Consider the following 24,109-nt stretch of genomic DNA (forward strand, 5'->3'; position numbering starts at 1 on the left):
GGACTGAGGCAGTCTTTCAATATAATTGTATTGACTTCCATCCCATTGTAGACAGATTTTCAGATTGCCCATATTTTTTTCCAGTTAGCAGGGGAGGGTTTTTTACAGATCAAAACCCTTCAGCTGCTGGTGATGAGACTGGCAAGGAAGCTGTATTTGAACTGTTCGTAAGTGGTTTCAGCAATAAAGAAACAGGCTTTAACCATCTGTGAGCTAAAGAAAGGGTTATAAAGAGAAGAAAATTGGTAAGATTTAACTTTCTTTTTTTTTAAGATGACATTTATATCTCTGTGTTTCTCTTAATGGTCAGCTGCAACTACTGCTCTCAATATGGAAACACTTGATAAATTTGCTTGTTAGTATTGTGAGAAAAAACGTGAATTGCTTAATTTGAATTATATGATAGTCATGCGGTATTTTGTTTCTTCACAAATCTGGCAATCTTGTATTTTTCAACCCAACTTAGTCAGTCTGCTCCCAGCTGCACTTCTCTTTTAAACTTTTCTGGTATTGAAACACTTAGATAGAAGACCAATAGGAGCATAAAAGGGAACATTATTCAAGATTGTCTTTGGTACCACACAAAGAGGGAAAAAGAGAGAGTTAAAAGATTCAGAATCCACTAATGAATGTTATGAAACATGGGGGTAGGAAGGAGGGAATTACTGAAGGATAATTTTGCAGTTCAAACAGATTGAAGGAAAAATTATTGAGATAAGATGAAAGTTTACTTGAACTTATTCACTCTCTAAGCTTAATGCTCTCTTGATTTAAAAAAAAAAACAAAAACAAAAACAAAAACATAAAAACCACCCCAACCCCCCCCCCAAACAACAACAACAACAACAAACCAAACCTACAAACAAACAGAAATCTACTTAGTTTTTCCTGGTCATTGGTCTTCCAGGGTCAGGAGTCCAAGAAAAATAACTAGTTAGAAATCATTATGCAGTTCCATTCCAGTTTTATCTGTTCAAACCTGAAACAGTCCAATAACATGGAGCAATGTACTCCATTGTAAAGCAGCCCTTGGGATTCAAGATTTTCCCCCAAGTTCTGAGCTGGACTCCTTGCTCTGAAACTTATTTATTCAAGGACAAGTCTTCACCCTGGAACAGGTTGCCTAGAGAGGTTGCCCAGATGGTGCCCCATTCCTGGGAATGTTCAAGGTCAGTCTGGATGGGCCTCTGAACAGCCTGATCTAGCTGAAGGTGTCCCTGCTCATTGCAGAGCAGGTGGACTAAATGACTTTCAAAGATCCCTTCCATCTCAGATCTTCTATATTACTTAGTTCAGTGTTTTCATGGGTGTGAAAAAGGCCTGTTCACTCAGTGCACTCTCCCACCAGTACATGGATAAGTTTTTCATGCTCTAAGAAGAACAGTTATCATCTATTAGTCAAATACACAACCAACTACTTAGATTGTTGTGCGGTTTTGATGTGTGTGAGCTCATTAAAAAAAAAAAAAAAAAAAAAAAAAAAAAAAAAACACAAAAAAACCCAAAAAAAAACCAGGAAACTTTTCTTAACATATATCAAAGTCAACTCGTAATGGTACAGAAGCTTTGAAAATGTTGTGTAGCATTAGTAAGCACTCAATTTTTCTTAACCAGCAGCTATGAATGAAGGACTCTATGCACAAATAGTATACTTCTGTTACATGATAAAGGAAGACTTTACAACAGAACTCGCCATCTAAGTGAAGCTTCTCTGAAAACTTCCTGAAATGCATTTTCTGAAATTTTTCTTTGGGGTGTATTTAATACTGCTGTTTCTTTTTCTTTGCAGGGTAAAGAAGTTGAAGGAAACCCTTGTTGCAGTGCAGCAGCTGGATAAAAACATGAGTAGTCTGAGATCTTGGCTTGCCCACATTGAGTCAGAGCTGTCCAAACCTATCGTCTATGAAACTTGTGACTCTGAGGAGATACAAAGGAAGCTAAATGAACAGCAGGTAAAATACAACACACTAACCAGGTGAACAGTGACTTGGGGAAAGCCAGAGTGGCCTTGGGCTGCCCATACCCAGTTCAGTTGAGAGGGCATGAGGCAAAATGCTTAAATATCAAGGCAAGTGGTACTTACTGTGTCACTTATAGAGCCTTCTGCTGGCCTTGACATCGAATCCACCAGGAGCTGATTGACATTTCCAAGAAAGGTAAGGCACAAAGAGATGTAACCTGAACGAGTTATTGCAATTGTTTTCCTTTGGGGCTTGTGGTTTTTGTTTGTTTGAATTGTCTGTTCCCAGAGGCAAAACTGACACCTATTTTACCTGGCAAATTTTGCAAATGCTTGAAAATTACTTTTTAGCAACCTTTCTAACTCAGTTTTATTTTGCAGCTTGTTTGAGAGTCACTTTGCACGTGAAGATGCATGAGCTATACATGTGAAGTTAAAATTGGTTGGTTTACACTACACAAAGCCTTTATGCAGTGCTAGATTAAAATATGTAGAAAAATGTGAAGTCAGCCAGTTCTTGGCATTGAAACTAATGTTACTTCTAAGAAGATTTACTATACTTTCTCCCTCCTGTTACACTTCACTGCCCAGTGCAGTTTTACCTAGAAGCACGTTGCTGGAGAGAACTGTTGTCCTCTGTGTTTCTGTTGGTTATTTATTGGCAAAAATACCTTTCTGTTGCCCACTGGAGATGACTTAGATGTTCTCCTGGACATCTCCAGAGGAGAAACAAATGCATGGGAAGAGGAGACAGGGTGTTCCGTGGATAATTTATGAAGAGTACAAATGGGCATTTTGCTCCTTTAAGCTGAGGGTAAAACTGAGCGCCGAGAACTCCCACAGAGATTTTGCCAGCTCCTCAACTGATTTGCTACTTCTCTGTTCAGAATTGCTTATTAATATTTTATATGGAATTCACATAGGGATAATAATTTATAACACAGAAGTGTCACTAATGAATGGTCTTTGTGAGACAATAAAGTGCTGGGAAGGGCTAAACATTGCTATCAACAAAGCAGACTGTTGAGATTATTCACGAGACAGACATCCCATAGTTTGTTACAACCACTTCTTAGGGGATTTATTTGGGGCACAGAGACTGGTATATCTCTACTTTCCACTGTTTCCTGGTGGTGAAAGCATGCAGTGATACTCTGTAGAAGTAAGAGTGGTTTAATTTGAACTCTAAAGGGGGGAAATAGAGATGAATCTTATCATGGGAGGATGCCGTATTTGGAAACGTGGTGATGATTTGATATGATAATGATACAAGACGTGGTTGTTATAATAATAATTTTGAAACCCCACCCACTTTCAATGCATGGAAACCAGTATTTTTATTAGTTGGAGGCTACATCGCTATCCACCACACCTCAGAAGGCTACCTTCTCAAATACTTTGTTCCCTTTCTCTTCTGTTAGTGACTTTGTGCTCTTTTCCGTCTTTGATTTTCCACAGAGGTCATGTTATCTTCCCAGTTGTTCATATGCAAAATTAAGTTAAAAATGTTATGTTGTGAAAGAGGAGGGACAAATTCCATTTATGAAAACTCCATTATCTACCACTCAGTATCTGCTTCAGCCAAACATCAGCTTTGCAGATTGCTGGTCTCTAGTGAAATTAAAAATGCAGTTGAATCTGGATATCCTGAGGGAAAGTAGGGCAACATCAATGCACTGTTTTCCTGGGCTAATGAACTTCATTTAAGGGATTACTTGTTTGGTTTTTTTCTCAATCTCCTTGCTCTTGAAATGTGAAAAAATGATGTTTGCTTCTGGGCAGATAAAGTAAAAAAAATAGCTTGTATGTGGGTAACAGCAGTGCATAAAAGTGACACTCCTTTGTGAACTAACTCAAAGGCTTAATGTTTGCTAATAAACATTGTAAATTTTAAAAGCTGGGAAAGAAATATTGGACTATGGAGAAGAAATAGTCTGGACATTGCTTGTGGAAAAGTTCTGTAGGTGAATTAAAAAAAGTGTAATTCTTAGGAATGCTCAGGAACCACAGGTCTCACTACTGCTGTACTCCAAAACATTAGGAAGGTGATCATGTTACCTGAACTTACTTAACCTCAAGTTTCATGGCTGTCTGGAGTGTATGTTTCATAAAATATGACATCTGATTATAGTATCCCTTCTATAATATTTCAGGACTGATAGAAAAATAAGCACTCTGACATCAAAATGAAAGTATTTTTCAGGCAAATGAAGTGAGAGGGCCACTGCTGAGGAAGAAAAGATTGTGATTTTCCACTCTGTGTTCTCAAGTAGATGTTTACAAAATAACTTTCTAGTTGAGAAGATGAACTAGGTTATTTCATTAAATGAAACAAAAAAAAATATAGTTTATATAGGTCCACCTTGCTCTATTTCCGATTTCCTGAGTTTTTTAATTCGACATTTAGATCTCATTTCCTGCTGAAAGACATTTGCATGTCATGTTAGTTGTAATAAAAGTTCCTCTAGTTAGACATTAAGTATGTTCAGACACAGTCTATTAACACTGTATTTCCCTTTGCATGTCACAGTTTACTTCAACAGCAAAATTACAGAGCAGTTTATCTCTACTCATCCCCAAGCTGTCACATTATCCTACATAAACCTCCACATCTCTAATTGTCCAACTGGTTCCTTTCTTCATATGAATCAGATGCATTTAACACTTTTTTGATGTAGTTATATTATATTTCTTTGTCACAATTGAAATTAGGTTGTCTTGGCTTTGTTATTGTCCATACTGATTCTTCCATCTAATATTCTGACAATCTATTACAAATGTAGACAAAAGTCAAGCAGAGTTTCTTTTCATTACACTGATCCAACAGCAACAGCCAATTACTTGTGTGGTTTGCCTTAACTTGAATCTGGAGATCAAAACTAAGGTGAAATATTCGTTCTAGAGGAAACATTGTCATCACTGTAGAACAAACCATTGAAACCAAGAAACCATCAGGAAGAATAATACGATCATGTACAATAAGAGCTCAGACAGTGTGAGTGCATTTTCTTTAGGTGTCTGGAATTTTCATTTTCCATTTTCAATGAAAATACTATGGAACTGGAAACTTGAAGGAGGAAAAATCTCTTACTTGTGCACTTCAACATATGCTGCTGCCAGTCTCCATGTCAAATGTGCCACTTTGGAGCTGTCTCACCTGGGGAGCAGCATGTTCATGAAGGGTCCCTCCACCAAACCCTTGCAGTACATAAGAATGTATTTCCTTATCACTCTTCTCTTACTAACTTCTGCTTTACATTCTCTGTGATAATGGGGAAGGGCTAAGAATAATTCTGCCATTTATTGGTGATGTTGATTAAATGTGTGCTAAAGGTGCTCAGCTGAGCATGCAGAGCTCTGGCAGTTTGTCCCAGTTAATGGTTTGGTGTTCGTACTCCCTGGGAGAGCTGTGCATGCTGCCAGGTTCTCCTGGCCTCGTTGATAACATTGCATCACCACTTGCATAGATGCTCTCTCTTAGTTGGTATTACTGGATGTTTTTCTTCTGTTTGCAAGCTTTTTTCTTTTTTTAAATAAGTGGAAGATAAATACATTTGCATGGATGCCTGTTTTGTAACTTTTCTTAAGAACTATCCTCTTCACCTGCAGGACCTCCAGAGGGACATAGAGAAACACAGCACTGGCGTGGCATCTGTTCTCAATCTTTGTGAAGTGCTTCTTCATGACTGTGATGCTTGTGCCACAGAAGCAGAGTGTGACTCTATCCAGCAGGCTACACGCAATCTGGACAGAAGGTGGAGAAATATTTGTGCAATGTCAATGGAAAGGCGACTTAAGTAAGTCTTAAACACCTACAGATTAGTATTTCCTTCCACAGGCAGAAATACAGGATGGGATGTATATTGTATGGTTGCAGTACTAAACAAAAAAGTGTAAGGTTCAGAAAAAGATCATACACTGAGTAGAAGCCAACAGCTGCCATGCCTCTATGAAAAAAATGAAATTTTGGGTTGCACATGCCTTTATACAAAGTACAGATAAAATCATCAAGTTTCACTCACAAACCCTTCACAGAATGATGTATCATTTCCCATGCTTCATAGATATGATGAAAGGGAAACTAGACAAAGTTTAGATGATAGAAATGACTTCCCAAGAGATTTAGAAAACAGGACCTGAAAGGGAGGTTGTAACACTTAAATTTACTGAAGAACTACTGAAATTGATAGGAAGCTAGTTATTGAATGGATGGAATATTATTCCTGGTATTAGTGTTTATATGTAGCCAGTGTTCCTCAGCAGTTTCTCTTATGTCTGATTTTATTCATTTTAGAGAATTTTAGGACTTACATGGAATTTCATGAGCACTTACATGGAATTTCTTCACCTGTGCACCTTAGCTGTGCTGAGCAAATGAGGGTCACAGCACCCAGGATTCTTGGGTGTAGTCTGGGTAACTGCACATGCTTTGACCCTCATATCCAGAAGATTCATTGTTTTCTATTCCCACACTATAGGATGCACTATAGGGTATAGTTTGGGATATTCCCAAACTTCAGGATAGTTTGGTGAATTCAGCAGCAATGATGATGTAGATTAATGATGTGGGGGAATGCTATGTATTATGCTGATTTAGTAATGAGACAAGTTTACAAATTTAAACTCCTGTATTTAAGATATTTTCTTAAACTTTTAAAGGTATGAAGCTTATTTCTGTCATGTTTATAGAGTTACGTAAAAAACTCTAGGAAGAATTTAATGTTTCAAAATGCTGAATTAAACTTACGATCTTTCATTTTGTGGGATACCCTTAATGTATTTAGTAAAGTTTTTTGTTTATTTTATGCAAAACATTTATTGCTGTTAGGTTTGAATCTATATCCATAGACTCATATATTTCAGTAATTTTATACTATTGCCATGAAAATTCTTGAATTATATACACCTGTAAGTTCTATGTTATAAGTTCTACTTAAAACTACATATATAAATTCTATCTTTGACATTGTTTTGGACCGACATGGGTTTTCATAACTTTGTGTCCAACACATCAATTCAGAATTATTTTAAGGTAATGTGGAACTATGCATGGAACTCTATTTTACTTTCTTAGAATGTACACATTATGCTTTAGTGGATTTGTAAGTTAACTGAGCTATCAGTACTAGAGCTTTATTGTACTAGAAATAGTTATTTGTATTAAAGAGCATCTTTACTGATGTCACTGACAGTGCATTTCATAAGTTTTTTAGTGTATATTTAGCTTTTTAGAGCTCTTATTACAAACTTCAAACTGTTTTTCATACTGATTCCAAAATTAGATGAATTTAAAGGAAAAAAAAAAAAAAAGCCTTGATCTTATTCTAGCTCAGTCTGGAATGAGCCAGCCTTCCCTGTGGTCTGTTTATCAGTCTGGCTGGCTGAGTTAGATTATTAGTCAGTTATTGTCTGGTGCAGTGCTAGTTTGCTGTTGCAGATGACAGGTTAAAGTTCTGTAAAGTTCAACTGGCCATCAGTCCATTTTCTGTTATCTGTTGCAGAATTGAAGAGACCTGGCGGCTATGGCAAAAATTTTTGGATGACTACTCCAGATTTGAAGAGTGGCTAAAAGCCTCTGAGAGGACAGCTGCTTTCCCAAGCTCCTCTGGTGTGCTTTACACTGTTGCTAAGGAAGAACTGAAGAAATTTGAGGTGATTTATAGTGGTTGAAATTCAATACTTACTGATCACATTGCAGCAGCCAGCTGATGTTCTTGCTTCCCATAACCAAGTTACAGCAGAGATCTGTATCAATAAAGTGGAGTTGGTGATTTTTAGCTGTCTTCAGTGGCAGGTTCCTAGGATTAAAAGACCACGGAAGGTGGCAACTGGAAGTGCTTCCACTCTTTTTTCACCACAGCTGGATTCCTCACCTTTTTTATTTCTGCAATTTTTAATATGTCCAGTCAGTCAGTGTTCCAGAGCCTTCCTAAATATCCCTTCACCAGGTGCCTCTTCAAATGCATGCTGCATATTCTAGCTTTTGCTTTGATTTTATCCCTCCTCTGCTTTCCATAGCTCTCTGAACCCAGTTCTCTGAAGTCTCTCATATGATGCAGAATATTCCCCCTTTGGGTCCTTATACATGAAATTCGTGTTCAGGCAAATGTTTTTATATGTCCTCATGGTGTCCCCTGTGACTTAAAAAAGTTAAGCATGCCTCAAAACTGACAAGCTGTCCCTTTGGTCAGTGCTTTGCTTAGTGCATTGGTCAGAGCTTGTTACATGACTCTCTTGTGTCCAGTGCAATGTGAGGGTTTGTCTCATAGTTACAAGGGATTGTAAACCTGTGTGTAAAGCACACATGCCCGTTGCCTGATGAGTCACAGAGGAAAATCTTGCTTGGATTCATATTTGCAAAGAGTATTTCAAGATGGGAGAGAAGAAGGAGAACAAATTATTTAGGCAGTTACGTAAACAGTCAGACACTGAATAGTATTTGCTGTGAAGAAATGCAAATTTTAAACAGTGTGTAAACGCAGTTGGTAGGTTTTGGCTTAACAATTAAATCAAAAACTTAAACTGTGAAGTGCTGTGTTCTATAATTGACATTCACATTTATGACTGTACTGGCCAGGTTTTGGTTTTAGACAGACTTCATTATGCCAGACTTCAGTATGGCCAGGTAAATTGCCATAGTATAGAAATGTTTGCTTCCTGGACACACTCTGCCTCAGACCTCTTTCCTGTTGTCCCTTTTTGTGGTGATCAGGATTTAAATCTCTTATTTAGGAAGTCTCTGTATGAGAAGCTGTACCACGAGTATATTGGCTCTTTGATTTTTACAGCTGAATTGACTTGGCCCAAAGTCTGTTCCATTGAACCTCAGCTGTTGTGGTGACCTTTCCTCTGCAGCAGACTAGTGGATCTTTTACTGTCAATAGAGTGTCAGCAGGAACAAGATGCAAAGAGAACAGTGTAACCTCTCCAAAAGCCTCCTTTTCTTGTAGTTTGATTATTTCTCCTTCCTCTTCCTCTTCCTCTTCCTCTTCCTCTTCCTCTTCCTCTTCCTCTTCCTCTTCCTCTTCCTCTTCCTCTTCCTCTTCCTCTTCCTCTTCCTCTTCCTCTTCCTCTTCCTCTTCCTCTTCCTCTTCTCTTCTTTTTTATTCCTTTCTCCTGAGCACCTGATTTCTTTGCCTATCAAACAGCAGGAAGGCAATATGGTATTAAAATCCAGTGGCATTCAGCAGCTTTACTGTGAATTCAATATGAAGTTGGCCACTTACAAATACTAACAGAAGCAGGTTTCTGCTTTAACTAGGCATTTTTTCTGATTTTATTTTCTTCTCCATATCTGCACTTTAATTTAAAAAAAACACCAGCACGTAACAGAAGGAGCTCATTAGACCATATAGGAACCTTTCAGTTCTTGAGCACAGAGGTCAGAGATGGTTGTCATTGACTTCACTGTACAAAACCAAACTCCTTCCTCACCAGTAGTTTATAGAGAAATGAAAGGAGGTTACGGGAAGGAATGCAACAAATGAATTCTTGTGTAGCTGAGATGAAAAAATGGAAGGCAATTAAACAGCTGTTTTTTTGCTGGAGAAGGCTTGGTAACAGGTGAAACAACAACTGCACACTTGTAGATTTCATGATCCTAGTAAATAGAGTCAGAATTGTTCCTCCAATATAGAAACAATTGTGCAATTATAAATTAATTCAGTTCTATGATCATTTCACCCTAACTGCAAGCACATTTGCTCCTTTTTGGTTGTCCTCTACCCAATTTGATGGCCATTAAATGAAGAGAATAATTTTGTTGAGAGGACTCTACAGAATTTGATCTTTTTCCAAACCGGTTCCTTTCTTCTCTGGTATTACAGGAGAAATGTGCTTATCTCATTTTTGACTTTGAATGGTGTGGTATGAAGTTTTTCTTGGTAGATATTTCTTTTTATGCAGAAAACTCACATGTTTAATTAAAATTTCTCTACAGAAGTTTATTTCCTATCCCAGTTCTACAGTCCTTATTAACAGAGATGTCTAGTTTTGGAAGAGAACTGACTGTTTTATTGCATTGTGAGGAATATCAGACAGCAAGTTTGTAGAACTGCAGTGGGATCCAAACCCTACTTGTATTCAAAAGAGATCTGGTGTAATCTTGGTTTTTAGGTCTTCCTTTGATTGCTTTTCTGTTTCGGTGGTGTGAAAAGAAAAAAAGTAGATTTTTGAAAAAATATTCTGGTTTTATTGGTAGCAGTAGTGGTAGTAGTAGTAGTAGTAGTAGTAATAGTAGTTTTAATTCAGTCATTTCTTTACAAGGTGCTTCCTCCAAGCTTCATGGTTGCTAGCCACAACATAAAAGCCATGGGCTAAGTCACCTGTGCAGCTCAGCTGTGTCTCTGTGGCTCTTGTAACAGCAGAGCAAGCACCAAAAGCACATGGTGCAAACATTTGCCCAGACATAAGTTGGCATGGGAATTCATGACATTTTCTTTTCTGTGAATATTTTAAGACAAAACTTACTTACACACCAGTACACTACATATAAAGAGATACCTCTTTTAGTGTCATGTTTCAGAATAAACAATTTCTCAATTCTCTTCAACATTTGTATTTCAGCAAATGCAATATGTGAAAGGAAATCCAGCGAAGCCACAGGAATCTCGGATTTCTGTTCCTTTTTTTTTAAAGAAGAGTTTCATGTTCCTTGTTTGTACTTCTGTTCTCAAATATAAAAGCATATAATTTCGCAGAAGAAAGGAACTTTTTTTTTGTACTGATTCTACCTTTGTAGTGGATATTTATGTCACAATTTCTCATTCAGTGAACCATAGCAATTCTAAAAACTTTTTTGGGTATGTTGGAGGGTTGTTTGTTATTTTTGTTTCGTTTTTGGTTTTGCTTTTCTAATCAGAAGGCATCATCTCTGTAAGGTAGCCCTCAGGAAATGTCTCCAGCTAGTGGAATTTATTGGCTTACATAAGTCAGATGCAGAAGGAGGGTCAAAATAAGGCAAGAGATCTATATATGTATCCTGATTTCAGTAATTAAAATTCTTAAGGTGTCTTTTGTTCATACTGCTTTAGGCTTTCCAGAGACAAGTGCATGAAAGCCTGACTCAGCTGGAGCTGATCAATAAGCAGTATCGGCGCCTGGCACGGGAGAACCGCACGGACTCCGCTGGCAGCCTCAAGCAGATGGTCCACGAGGGGAACCAGAGATGGGACAATTTACAAAAGAGAGTGACCTCCATCCTGCGCAGACTGAAGGTATTCTTGCATTTTTAAGACTTCAGTTTCACTGCGCTAGTTATGAATCAAGGGTACTTCAGCAGCCTTCAGTTAATGCATTTGCACAGTGTTTTTGAGGGAATTTCTACCTTTGGAAGAGGAAGGAAGCTCATCAGTTCACTTAGTCCAAAGTAACCAAAGTACAGACTTGTAGGGAAATGCTTGGTGACATCAAACCTTCTTCACAGAAGGTAACTAATTGCAGCACTAGATGGTGTTACCTAAAAAGGAACCTTAGAAAGCACGTAGAAAATGAAAGAAGGAGGTGTACTGAGTTTAAATTGGGTTTGATGGGGATGAAAGTAGTTTCCCTACTATTGCTGGGGGTTTTCGTGTTTCTGGTCATTTCATACCACTCAATTTTCCACCCTCCAGCATTTTATTGGGCAGCGGGAGGAGTTTGAAACAGCACGTGACAGCATCCTGGTATGGCTAACAGAGATGGACCTGCAGCTGACCAACATCGAGCATTTCTCAGAGTGTGATGTCCAAGCAAAGATAAAGCAACTTAAGGTAAAGAATGACTGGGTAGTTAGAGAAGGAGGGATGAAGGAAAGGGGGAAAAAAAACCCATGCATGATGGGAAAGTAATTTTAAGAAACATTATGCAGAAATGCAGCCTGAAGCAGTTCCTTTACTTGCAGGCCAAGATTTCATCCTCAAAAATTATGAGTTATTTCAGATTCCAATATGTACTTTTCTGCCAAAATAGAAGATCTTTTACCTGTGAAAAATGTGAAAAGAAAAACCAGGGGTGATAGTGTACTTTCCTTAATCAAAGTAGAAAATGTTAATAAAAATATTTATGTAAGGTCTCCATTATTGCTAATATTTCATAATTACTACATTTCTCAACCATTTCTGCATCACAAAACTCTTTCTCTGGAAAGAACAATACCAAATGTCACATTATCCAAAATTCCACTGTGCTGGGTTTAGCATCTGTATTCATTCTAGACATTTGGTCATTAGCATGGCTTGTTTAGAGAAGAGCTTTCTTTCCAAATTCAACAAGTAAGGAATGAGATGGTAAACCATGAAGTATCACTGGTTTTGGCTTGAAAGACTGTGGAATGCTAAATTTAATTTAATTGCTCATTGTTGCTCATGACAAGAGTATTTGGCACAATCCCTGTTTGTTACCCACACCATTCTTTCTGTAAAACTCTTGAGGCTTGCATCTTTAATTACCCAGATTGTTGTCATGTTGATTTTGTTGATAAAGCATGGGCTTTTCTTTTACACAGGCTTTCCAGCAAGAAATTTCCCTGAACAACAACAAAATTGAGCAGATAATTGTGCAAGGTGAGCAGCTCATTGAGAAAAGTGAGCCCCTGGATGCAGCTGTGATTGAAGAAGAACTAGATGAGCTGCATCGTTACTGCCAAGAGGTCTTCGGGCGAGTGGAGCGCTATCACAAGAAACTTATCCGCCTTCCTGTGTGTATATTTACATATGTTTTTACTTCTTTGGTTCCTTGCCATTTTACAAATGTGAGAATCAGGAAAGATGTTGAAATGAAACTTATGCAACTTTCCAAAAATCCTGTGGTTAAATTTTGTTGCAACCCTGAACGTCTGCCTCCCTTCCATTACATGCTATTTGTCCCTGTTCAGAGAGCAAACTGACGAGATCTGGAATTTCTGTAAATCATCATGAAAATCCCTGCAAATTGGAGATTTATAAAATGTTATTCATGAGAGTACTGTGGTACTGGTCGTAAGAACATCTCCCTGTACTGTCAGATAGTTTGACTGGCAGCTTAGTGAGTTGATTTTTTAAAAAAACACGATGATAAAATGATTTTTCTCATCAGAAGAGACAGAAATTTGTCTCCAGAATTGAACACAAGCTGAAAAGTGGGAAAGGAAAACAAAACGAGAAAGTGAAAGGAAAACAATTTTTAGTAGATCAGATTCTGCTGAATGAAAGGAACAAAATCCAGAGGTTTCAAAATACGAAATAACATAGAGAGAGCAATACTCATGATAAAGATCACTTACGCTTTCTGTTAATTTATTCCACAGATTTTCCTAACTTAATATTTGCATTGAAGTAACATCAGTAAAAGTCTGGAGATATTTGTCTTATGTGAGACTTTATGTGCCTTGAGTAATTAAAATGAGCTGGCACTTTGATCTTTGTTGTTTTGTTTTTTTTAGTACCCCTTAAAAATAATGAAGGGAAAGTGCAAAAGGAAATGTGCAAAATTAAAACCCCACCAGTGTGTCTGTCACCTAATGCTACTTAATTTCACTGACCCAGGCTGACCATGCAGTGCCTCTGCACGTTTCATTGATGGCTTCTGTTTGCATTACGCTTCTAGCTAACAGATGACGAGCACGACCTCTCTGACAGAGAGGTGGATCTGGATGAATCAGCAGATCTCTCTGACATACACTGGCATGACAAATCTGCGGACAGCGTTCTCTCCCCGCACCCCTCTTCCAACCTTTCGCTGCCTCTTTCCCAGCCACTGAGGAGCGAGCGATCAGGGCGAGATACCCCTGCGAGCGTGGACTCCATCCCCCTGGAGTGGGATCATGACTACGACCTTAGCAGGGACCTGGAGACAGCTGTTTCACGGGCACTGCACTCAGAGGAAGACGGAGGGCAAGAAAAAGACTTCTACCTGAGAGGAGCAGCTGGCATAACAGGTACGGTGGCAGACTGAGTGCTCTGTTCGCTCCAGGTGAAAAAAAGGCAGATGTTTTATGTGTGATTGTGTGGCCAAGATTCTCATGGAAAAGTACTTTAAATAGCTCCTGATGACTTTAAATAGTGTTTCCTAAATTACCTCAGTGGCCCTCTGGCCTTCGAGACAGTGATAGAGATTCCTGGGTGACAACAGCCTTGGAAAATGTCAGAGACATACATGATGTGGCAGGGAATTGGCTGTGTATCTGTGCATGAGGCCTGCCAGATGGGATTTGTCATCTGTAACAGCCCTGTGTCCTAAGTTATTCTGACTAGAAGAAATTATACTGGATATGGCAAAAGGTGCAGGACAAACTAATGATGAAATGCTGTGGGAGAGACCCACTGAGAAAATCATCAAGGGTTTAAGTAAATCCTGACTCTGCCCTGATGCAGGCAAGACTCCAGCAAATGAGGGTTTAGTCTGAGGTGAGATCTTGGGTCTTATTCTCCAGTGAAGTTGGAAATCCTTTCTAAGTGTTTGTACTTTGTGTAATAAATCTTAATAAATGAGAGTGCCTAAATGGAGCCAGTTGTGGGATAAGATATACCAGTGTATTTTACTGTGATCTTGTGGCTGTCTTTTGCTTTCCAGGTCATTACTTTGGAAAGAGTCAGGTTAGCCTGGATCTTAAGAGACTTTGTAGCGGCCTCCCTGTGTTTCAGTCTTCATCTTTTTCCTTCTCCAGAGAGAATGTTTGCTATTGGAACAATTTATTATATCCATCTCATGTAAAGAGCTCCTGCTGTAAGGGGATGGCCAGTGCTGAGCCATCAATTCAGATTGTGCTTTTATTTTTTCAGATGTAGAGATCCCTGAAACTCTTGAGGCCTATGTAACACTCACAGAAAACGCCCTCAAAAATATCTCTGGTAGGCATCTAAAAGGCTAAGCACAGCCAGGTGCAAATACCATGGTGCACAAGCATAACTTCTTTCTCTTCTCCTAGTATCTGCTATCTTTTCACAACTTACAAAATAAATATTTCTTACACAGCAGCGTTGACATATTAACTTAGGAGTATCATCCTGCTTTACTACTGTGCTTAAAGATACCACTGGGGGCTTGGATGAAACAATGATGTCTGAAGTATCAGCCCTCCCACCTTGGCTAACTGAACTAAACTGATCTGATTGATCTTTTTAATCTGGTGTCCTCGACCAGACTTAATACATTGTTACATCTTGAAGCAGAAGGAAAAGGTATAGAACAATACCTATTTTTTCAGGTTTGCATTATTTTTTTATTTTTTTAAATATAGCCACACCTTGGATTATCACTCAGATATAAACTTTTAGATTAGTTGTTGTTACATGTCATCAAAATGTCAATTTCAGATATTGTCTTTATCTTAGTCTCATATCTTGGAAAATTATTTGCTTTTCTCATTGCACAAGATTATACCCCCTGTCTCATTTGTTCAATGACACTCTTGGAGGAAATAGATACATTTGCAAATACCTTTTCTCATAATTTCAGTTTTCCTCTTTTTAAATAATGACTTCATTGCAAAAAGCAAACAATTAAAATCTTAGTGTCTGTGACACAAGCCTCAGGTTCACCACCCATTTTTATTTACTTCCCAACTTAGTGAAATAATATTATTGATTAAGGGTATGAATAGTAGCCGTACTTATGGAAAAAACTGTGTTTAATTTTCTGACCCATGAAATTTTTTTTTTAAGTAGTGAGTGAAAAACAATGTTGAATGCTTTGTCCTGTCCATTTGGGGTGAGGTGGTGTTTTATATGAAAAAAAGATTAACCATCCATGACGCTCCATTTTCTGTAATTAGGTGGGCAGAAGGCTCTCTTTCTCTATTTATGTTTTTGATTGTGTCTTTATGAATAAAGTCAAACTGTCTTTGTAAACAGATGGAAATCAGGCATAGTGGTAGACTATGCATGAGAAGGATCTCATATGGTCCTCTAGGCTGCAGCCTGGTTCAATTAGAATTGTCTGTAGCTAATTTATTTCACAAATTTCAGCTGACTCCTATAAGGAAACTACAAGTTAGTCCTGCTTCAAAAACATTGATATTGGTTCCCAATAGCTTGAATGAATAATACCACCTTGCGGATATGTTACGCATGATCTTTGTTAAGTACGTAATTGGAAAAATGCTATAAATTTTGCTGCTTACTGTGGTTGCCCAAAGCAATCATGGACTACTTGCTGCAGGCCTCCAAGATGTCCAGTCATCTATGGATTTTGACAATATGATTATAACAGTATCACTTAGCATTTGTATGCCACTTTTAGTCTATAGAATCCTTTCATGGAGATGCAAATTCTATTGCTTTTTAGTGGGGAGAAATAATATGAAGAGAAATGGAGCTATCTAATTTTTACATGGATTTAGATCTTACAAATGGAGATTTGGGTTACAGGGTTTTATTTGACAGTGTTTGTGAAAGGGAGCAAGATGTTTCCCAAAATCAGTGAGGTTAGAGTATGTTTTGCTGAGAAGTTTGTCTTTAAAAAAAGACAAGGCATTCAGTTTGGGGGAAAAGTCACTTCAGAATAATTTGCAAGCCTTCTTTAAACTGTGGACTCTTCTATAGTATGCTTAGGGCAAGCTTGTTCATTGGTATCATCTTTTGAAGGTTGCTAATACTCTCTAATGTAACTAGTTATCACTTAGCTTTGACATTGTACCACTTACTCTGCTGCCACCACATTTCTCTTTCACTGTCTAATCTCTAATATCTATTCTGCCTGGGTAAAGGGGGGGGAAAAAAAAAACCAACCTTTGGAAAAGTTGGGGTGACAGTTCCTCTTTTTGGTTTTGATACAGGTGAACCAGGTGCCCTGGAAGCACATATCCGCCAGCTGGACAAGGCCTTGGACACCAGTCGCTTCCAGATACAGCAAACAGAAAACATCATCCGTAGCAAGACACCTACAGGACCAGAGCTGGATTCCACTTACAAGGGATATGTGCGTGTGTTTTGGAGCCCCAGTCAAAAATACACTCCAAGTTTAGCCTAGCTTAGCCTTTGAAGGAAGTGCAGCTGCTTCAGCAGGGCAATGAGCTGTCACTGCTTCTCAGACTCACTTGTGTGGTTACTACCCTTAAGCACATGCTATTGTTGTTTATGTTATTAGTGTGTTTACAATACCATAAGATTAGAGGAATATGACTCTAAGGAATTTATTTTCCTATGACATTTTTGCAGATGTCTAGAAGTACCTTCTTAAACATGCTTTTATCCATCTAATAATGATGTCCTTGTTTGAAATTCCTCTGCTTTTAAAAGCAGGTTTTATAGCTTCAGGCAAGGTATTCATCTTGCTAATAAATTAGAAGCATGCATCATATAAGCAAGCTTGCATATATGGAATTCTTGATTAAAAAGCTTTCTCAGAGAGGTTTTCTGAAAGATAAATCTCTGACTAAGCCATTCAAATAATTTTATTAAGGGCAGAATTCAAAAATTAGCTTCTTGGATGCATAGTAATTTTCCACATTTAAGGTAATTTTCTTTATCAATATTCTAGCGTCTTTGCCATAGTGTCTTAACATTTAGAAAAGATGCCACCTAAGACATCTAGAACAATTTGGCATTATGGTGTTAAGTTATTTCTGTATAATTTATGCATTAGGCCTTTATCATCTGTGTATACTTTTTTTGTATTATCAGCACAGGCTGTTAAAGTAATAGATCTTTTTCTTCACACTTATACTTACTTCTGGAAATTTCTGGAAGTTGCATTGGAATTCTCACTGTCTATATATTTAGCCCCATACAATGCATATTGAAAAGGAATATTTTGTTTGTTAACACAGATGAAACTGCTAGGTGAATGCAGTGGAAGTATAGACTCGGTAAGAAGGCTTGGATATAAACTGAAGGAGGAAGAAGAAAAATTTTCAGGACTCATTAACATGAACAGTACTGAAACACAAACAGCTGGTAAGTAACACATAGTTCATTTGGTGAACAGTAATTATGGAAAGCAGCGAACATGCAAAGATTTGCTGAATAAACACTTGGTGTTATTTGCTGACATATATATTTACATGACTGTCTGTTTCCATGTTCTGTTTAACATTTTTTTAATAGGAATAGTGAGGAATATCAAGTATTCTCTGTGTATGCCCTATGAAGAGTTTAGGGATACAAGTCCATTTTAAGAACTTGTTTATATCATGAGGCATAACCCTAAGCATTTCAGGAGGTCCCTGCGGATGCAGTGGGTTTTTATTGTAAGATTTCTCATGAAAAAGCTTGCTTATATTGCTGTACAAAGCACCTAATACTAGCTTTCACCTCTGAGATTATCTGCCTACAGTAAAGAAATTTATTTTCATCTGATAGAAGTATTCACCTGACTAATTTTAAACATCAACTGTAGAACAAGAAGTATTGGATTGTGAAAACTTGGATTTCCAGAGACTATAAAGGCATCATCTCCATTCTTAGCTTGACAAGATATGCTACCCATATAGTCTCTTTTATTTCGCAGTGGGTCTTTATTTGTAAATTTTAAGTTGATGGAATGGTACAACTTGTCCTTCTGCCTTAGGATTTCAAGATAACTAGCAAGAAGAAATAGCCCCTAATTTATTTATTTTTAGTGCAGGTGTTTATCCAATGCATCAGCAGCAGCTAAGGCAAATATAGGGAGCTGTGACCATTACACTGTGATAGGCACAACTACCAATGAAAATAATAAATGCATGGTTAGTTAGATATATTAATATTTCTTGTCCGGTTTGCACTTGTCTGGTAATTTAAGATGACTTTTTTTGCCAGTATATCCTGTTTTAGAGATCTGCATGTATCAGCTTAATTCTGCTCATAGAAGTCTGACATTAGAAAGCAATAAAATTGCCTGTTGACTGGAATCATACAGGTTCTTCATTCTTTCTCTCTAACGTGCCTTTCTTCAATCTAAATTAGTTTTTGAAGTGCTTAGTGTTTGTGGCTTAGGCTTTTTATGGAGCATCTTTTTGTACTGAGCAGTGTTCAATTTATGCAATATGTGCGTGTGTAGCTAGTGAGTTTTTTGCTTTTGTTTAATTTGGTGTTTGTAATTCCAGGTGTAATTGAAAGGTGGGAATTAATCCAGGCTCAAGCTCTGAGCAAGGAGCTGAGGATGAAGCAGAACCTTCAGCAATGGCAGCAGTTCAACTCTGACCTTAACAGCATCTGGGCTTGGTTGGGAGAAACTGAAGAGGAACTGGAGAAGCTCCAGCGCCTTGATCTCAGCACTGACATACAAACTATTGAGCTCAGAATTAAAAAACTGAAAGTGAGTTTTGTTTCTCTTTACCATGAGTTACCTACTAAAACTGAGTGCATCAGGTATGTTGAAGAGGTTGCTAATAATTGCAGCTGATTTTCTCCACGTAGTGGGCTGCTTCTAATAAAGTAACTGGGAAAGTGAATTTCTGAATCACCTTTTGGAAGGAAAATATACCACTGGCTATCCAAATGAAGTTTTGGAATAGTAATTCTGTGGCAATTCTGTAATTCTGAAATGTACAGATAACTCTTGATGTCACCCAAATTAATACAACTTTTTAAAAAGTGTCAAGTTAGATCAATTTTCTTTCTATTCAAATTGGTAACAAAAAAGCTGCTTCAAAAGAAATGCCTCATTGAGACATTACTGCTTTGTGTGGAGGAAGGAGGAGTCCAATGGGATTGTAACCTACCCACAGTGTCACCAGTACAACAGAGGAAAAATTTGATGCCCCTTTTGCAACATTCCTTTTCTTATTCTGTCATCTCAGGTGCCTCAAGATGTGAATGTTACTTTTTCATCTCACTTGTAAATTTCACAGCTATAAAAATCTGCAAATATGGTGGTCCGCAATTTCACATTCAGTTACTAGTATCTTACAAGCATGGGCACAAAAATATGGGATCCAATGTCAAAATGCACTGTGCTTCATGCCAGGGATGAGGTGAACAGATAGTAAAGGCTGTTTCCGGCAGTGATCCATGTGAAGCACGTCGATGCTCATCTTCACTGCAATCCAAATATAGCTGCCATAAGTACTGCAAAGGTTACTGTGACATCCTGCTTTTAAGTAAATGCTGTAAAGTAGGTGGAAAACAGGGCATTTCATAAGAATTCTGTTCTTATCTCACCCTCTCTTTGAAAGCCCATTAGTACCCTCCAAACCAAAAGAGGTGGAGTTTCTTTTGTGGCTTCCAGTGTAAACGTATCAGAGTTTTTATTCAAGTTGTGCTTCTATAAATTGAAGTGCTTTCTGCTTTTTGTATGTTTTTGTTTCTCCCAGTAAAAGTTTTTATTTTAAAATACTGATGACAGCAGTTTCCACTTGAAAATATGTTGGTTTTCATGTTTATCAGCAAAACTGAGAAGTGAGGGCAAAAGTTTTATTGTGAGCTAAAAACACAGTTGTGCTACATCTTTAAATTTTGTTGGACCTACTCTGTCTTTAAAATATCTGTAACATGAGCCAGATCTTTAAAATCCAACTCTGACTTCAGGCTTTTAAGACTTTATAAGTTTATTTGGCTTGCTCTTGTTTATGCTGACAGTAAAAATTTAGTAGATGTTAAAGAGTGAACATTTGCAGAGTCACAGAGTGACTCCAGAAATGTCATATCCAGAGTAAAGGGACGGTTACAGCATGGTGCTTTTCGGCAGCTGCTGATGGCAAACCATTGCAGCCTTGTGGTGCCTTCTCTACTTTTTTTTTTTTTCCTGAAAGTCACATTTTACCAATTTCCATTCTTTCTCCCCCTTTGTCTCATCATCAAGGAGCTGCAGAAAGCAATTGATAACCGCAAAGCCATCATCTTGTCCATCAATCTGTGCAGCTCAGAGTTCACTCAGTCTGACAGCGAGGAGAGCAAGAGGCTTCAGGAGCGCCTGTCTCAGATGAATGTGCGCTGGGAGCACGTGTGCAGCATGATCGAGGACTGGCGCAGCTCATTGCAGGATGCATTAATACAGTGCCAGGTCTGTGCTCTGCCTGTTTCAAACTGTCCACATAATGAAACAAGCCCACATAATGAAAATATAAACCATTTAGTTACTCGGTGTGCTCACGATCCATCTGAAATTTGCCCGCGAAAGCCAAAATACGGCTTCGGCATCTGCTTTTCTCAAGGATACACCTGTGCTACCTAAAACACGTATTTACAGCCCAATATTTACAAAGTTTCTCATCTCTGGAATAATATCCTCATAGTCTATTGTATACTTCTTGGAAGTTATTTTATTTAGCTAGTAGAACACATCAGAGAGTAAATTAAAAACCTGAATTTGACTAGAATATTCTGCTACCCTGTTAAAACCATGATTCATTGTTTGCAGGATTTCCATGAACTGTGCCATGGTTTGCTGCTTTGGTTGGAGAATATTGACAGAAGAAAAAATGAAATTGTGCCCATCAATCCAAACCTGGACTCAGAAATACTGCAGGATCATCACAGACTTCTGATGGTAGGTCTATAATCACCCTTTTCTCTCCCAAAACACATCACCATAAAAAGAACTAATCAGATTTCTCTTTCTCTTGAGGGTTAGCACTGTATTTTACAGAACTGTGGGACCAGTGTCAGTGACTGACTTTACCTTGAGAGCAAATACCACTCACTTTTCTTAGTAGCACAACACGTGATTTTAAATCTCAGCCAACTACTAGGCTGCTGTGTATCTTCCTGTCAGATTAGAAATTTGTATGGCTTCTCTTTGTTCTTCCATTTCTTTAATTTCAAATTTTGGGGTTTGTGAGTTCTACTTTTTTGGTTTTTTGGTTTTGGTTTTTTTTTGACTGCTATTAAAAAAAATTAATGTTTGCCTTGGCAACAGCAAATCAGACGTGAACTGCTGGAGTCGCAGTTGAAGGTGGCATCACTACAAGATATGTCTTGCCAATTGCTAGTCAATGCTGAAGGCAAGGATTGTCTTGAAGCCAAAGAAAAGGTACATGTCATTGGAAACAGACTGAAGCTCCTCTTGAAAGAGGTTACACGTCATATTAAAGACCTAGAGAAAATTCTAGACATTTCAAGTAGTCAACTGGTAAGTCACGTCTTTTTACTCCTTTCTGTTCACTGAGCGCGTTTCCTGCTGTTTCGACTGCCTTTCTCTGATCATTGCTATTGGTTTCTCTGTTTCTGTGGTTTGCAGTGCTTATCAAGATGGAACATGTAATCTTGAATATCATAAAGTAATCTTAAACTTCATAATGTAAATATCTCTTCTGATATGGAGGGGGTTTAAATTCAATGTTTTTTTTCTACTTGGTTTAGCAATAATTATTGAACTTCTTGGTTTGTTTACCCTGCTATTACTGAATCAGTCAACTGGCAAAGTATATGAGATAATTATTCCAGTAGCAGTACTGAAAATAACAGTATGTCAGTTGTCACTGGAAAGAAAGTTAATGCGCACTCTGTCAAAGAGAGGAAAAAAAGCATAAAATAAATTCTGTAATAGGGTAAGGAGTCCCTTATATGTGCTTCTTAGGCTTTGAGCTATAGTCCAAATCTTTTCAAGGTGTCATGTGTCTCAGGTGTTTGAGAAGGAGTTGCACGTATGTCTTCACCAGCAGTGACAGATGCAGAGTAAAGATTTCAAGGCTCTCCTTTATTTCACTTTTCTTAAGGGACTTGGATTAGCAGAGTGCTTAAAGCACAAGAACTCAGCTCTCTCTCCTCCTAGTGGATTTCTGCCTGTTTAATTAAAATCTTGGTAGTACCAAACTCTTCTTTTAATTCACAGCCAGTAAAGAACAACTGGTTTTTCCCCTGTATTGACTTTGGTGGAAAATGTGTTACCTAAACAAATGAAATTTTAACTACTGTTTGCTTTTCTTTTCCTTTAGGGCTGACAGAGAAAACATATAATGCTTTAGTATTTTAAAATTTGGTAACAAAATTTGACTGCTTTATTTTATTTACCTTGGAAATAAGTTTGCTGGAATTTCACTCAGGGTAATTTTTGTAGTTTGCTTACCTGTACAGCCAGTTGCTCTATTTCTGAGCTCCGTTCCTTCTGAACTTTAGGAATTGTCCTCATGGTCTTCTGATGAATTAGACACATCAGGCTCAGTGAGTCCTGTATCTGGAAGAAGCACTCCAAGCAGACAGAGAACGGTAATTTCATGTCATTTGTTTTCTTCCACCTCTTGGGTGGTAGCTATAGATGTCTACAGCAGTTCTAGCCAGATGGAAGTCACCCCTTCTCACTTGTTAGGAAAGGAAATGGCATAAACCAAAAGCAAAACACAGCTGCTTTCCCCAACCCTGCTGCATATCCCATCCTGCATGAAATCAGAAGTGGTAAAAACTATCTGAAACCAGGGCTGTCAGTGTGGTTGGTTTACCATGGTATGGCATGTCGTGTCTCTTGTATTTTGCTCTAGTGATGGCAGCACCCCAAAGTCTGGTCTTGTCTGGTATAATCAGTCCTCCATTTCTGTTTGGCCTTCTCTTCAGAGCTGCTTCATCAAGAATCTCAATAAGTTTTTTTGTCATTTCTGATGCAGGTTGCAGATGGTCTTATTGAGACTTTGGATGAATGGCTAAGTAGAGCTGAAGGGCACAAAACATTATTCAAACCAGCTAGTTGCGCAGGACCTAATCAATGGCTATGATGGCAACTCTGGAGTTGTCCGTTTACATCGCTGGCACAAAATTCAAGAAATATAGCTATACATGCCTAGTACTTAACACTTCCATACTCTGAGCCCAAATTGGAACGGCAATTATTTTGTCTTTTTCTGCAATTCTATCGGTTGATTAATTTGCTTTTTTCCTTAGTTCTTAAGACAATCAGATTAGTTCTGTTTTCTTTTGTTTTGTTTTTCCATTTGCACTTTTTTTTGTAAAGCCTCTGAGTTCTGTCTTGATAAATTTATGGCTCTTGAAATTGATTTATTTTTTTAATTTTTGTTTACATTCACTAGTTTCCTTTTAGATGCTAGTATGAGAATGTAAAGGAATACTGGCTTTTCCAAAGGAGAAAGGATATAAACCTTAACATTTTATTTCAGAGGTCGATGCTTTTGTCTTTTAAATTTAAACCTAAATAATTTCTAATAACTCTGTTATCACAGATGTAATAGAAGGTTGCCTGACCATTACAGGAAATTGAGAAGTATTTTACCATAAATCTTTGTCTAGAGAGCATGTAGAATTATGATAGGTTTCATTTTATTATTTTAATAAGGATGTGTCTGTCTCTAATTTGTTATTGTTCATTTACTTTTTTTCCTTTTTT

General features: G+C 37.8%; 1 protein-coding gene across 2 annotated transcripts in view; it reads left to right on the top strand.

The window, feature by feature from the left end:
* The window catches only part of SYNE1 (spectrin repeat containing nuclear envelope protein 1), a 288,306-nt gene that overhangs the window by 255,496 nt on the left and 8,701 nt on the right, over positions 1-24,109 (top strand). For both annotated transcript variants that reach the window (XM_066179079.1, XM_066179080.1), the window contains 15 exons: positions 1,790-1,952; positions 5,570-5,757; positions 7,462-7,612; positions 10,993-11,175; positions 11,572-11,709; positions 12,444-12,635; positions 13,523-13,853; positions 14,698-14,766; positions 16,692-16,834; positions 17,685-17,811; positions 18,942-19,153; positions 20,639-20,839; positions 21,197-21,325; positions 21,695-21,907; positions 22,894-22,983. In XM_066179079.1, the coding sequence (XP_066035176.1) occupies positions 1,790-1,952; positions 5,570-5,757; positions 7,462-7,612; positions 10,993-11,175; positions 11,572-11,709; positions 12,444-12,635; positions 13,523-13,853; positions 14,698-14,766; positions 16,692-16,834; positions 17,685-17,811; positions 18,942-19,153; positions 20,639-20,839; positions 21,197-21,325; positions 21,695-21,907; positions 22,894-22,983 (2,530 nt within the window). The remainder of the gene's footprint in view (positions 1-1,789; positions 1,953-5,569; positions 5,758-7,461; positions 7,613-10,992; positions 11,176-11,571; positions 11,710-12,443; positions 12,636-13,522; positions 13,854-14,697; positions 14,767-16,691; positions 16,835-17,684; positions 17,812-18,941; positions 19,154-20,638; positions 20,840-21,196; positions 21,326-21,694; positions 21,908-22,893; positions 22,984-24,109) is intronic.

The sequence above is a fragment of the Chamaea fasciata genome, unplaced genomic scaffold (assembly GCF_029207755.1).
Source record: "Chamaea fasciata isolate MVZ Bird 193981 ecotype frontalis unplaced genomic scaffold, bChaFas1.0.hap1 SCAF_3, whole genome shotgun sequence".
Lineage (NCBI taxonomy): Eukaryota > Metazoa > Chordata > Aves > Passeriformes > Sylviidae > Chamaea > Chamaea fasciata.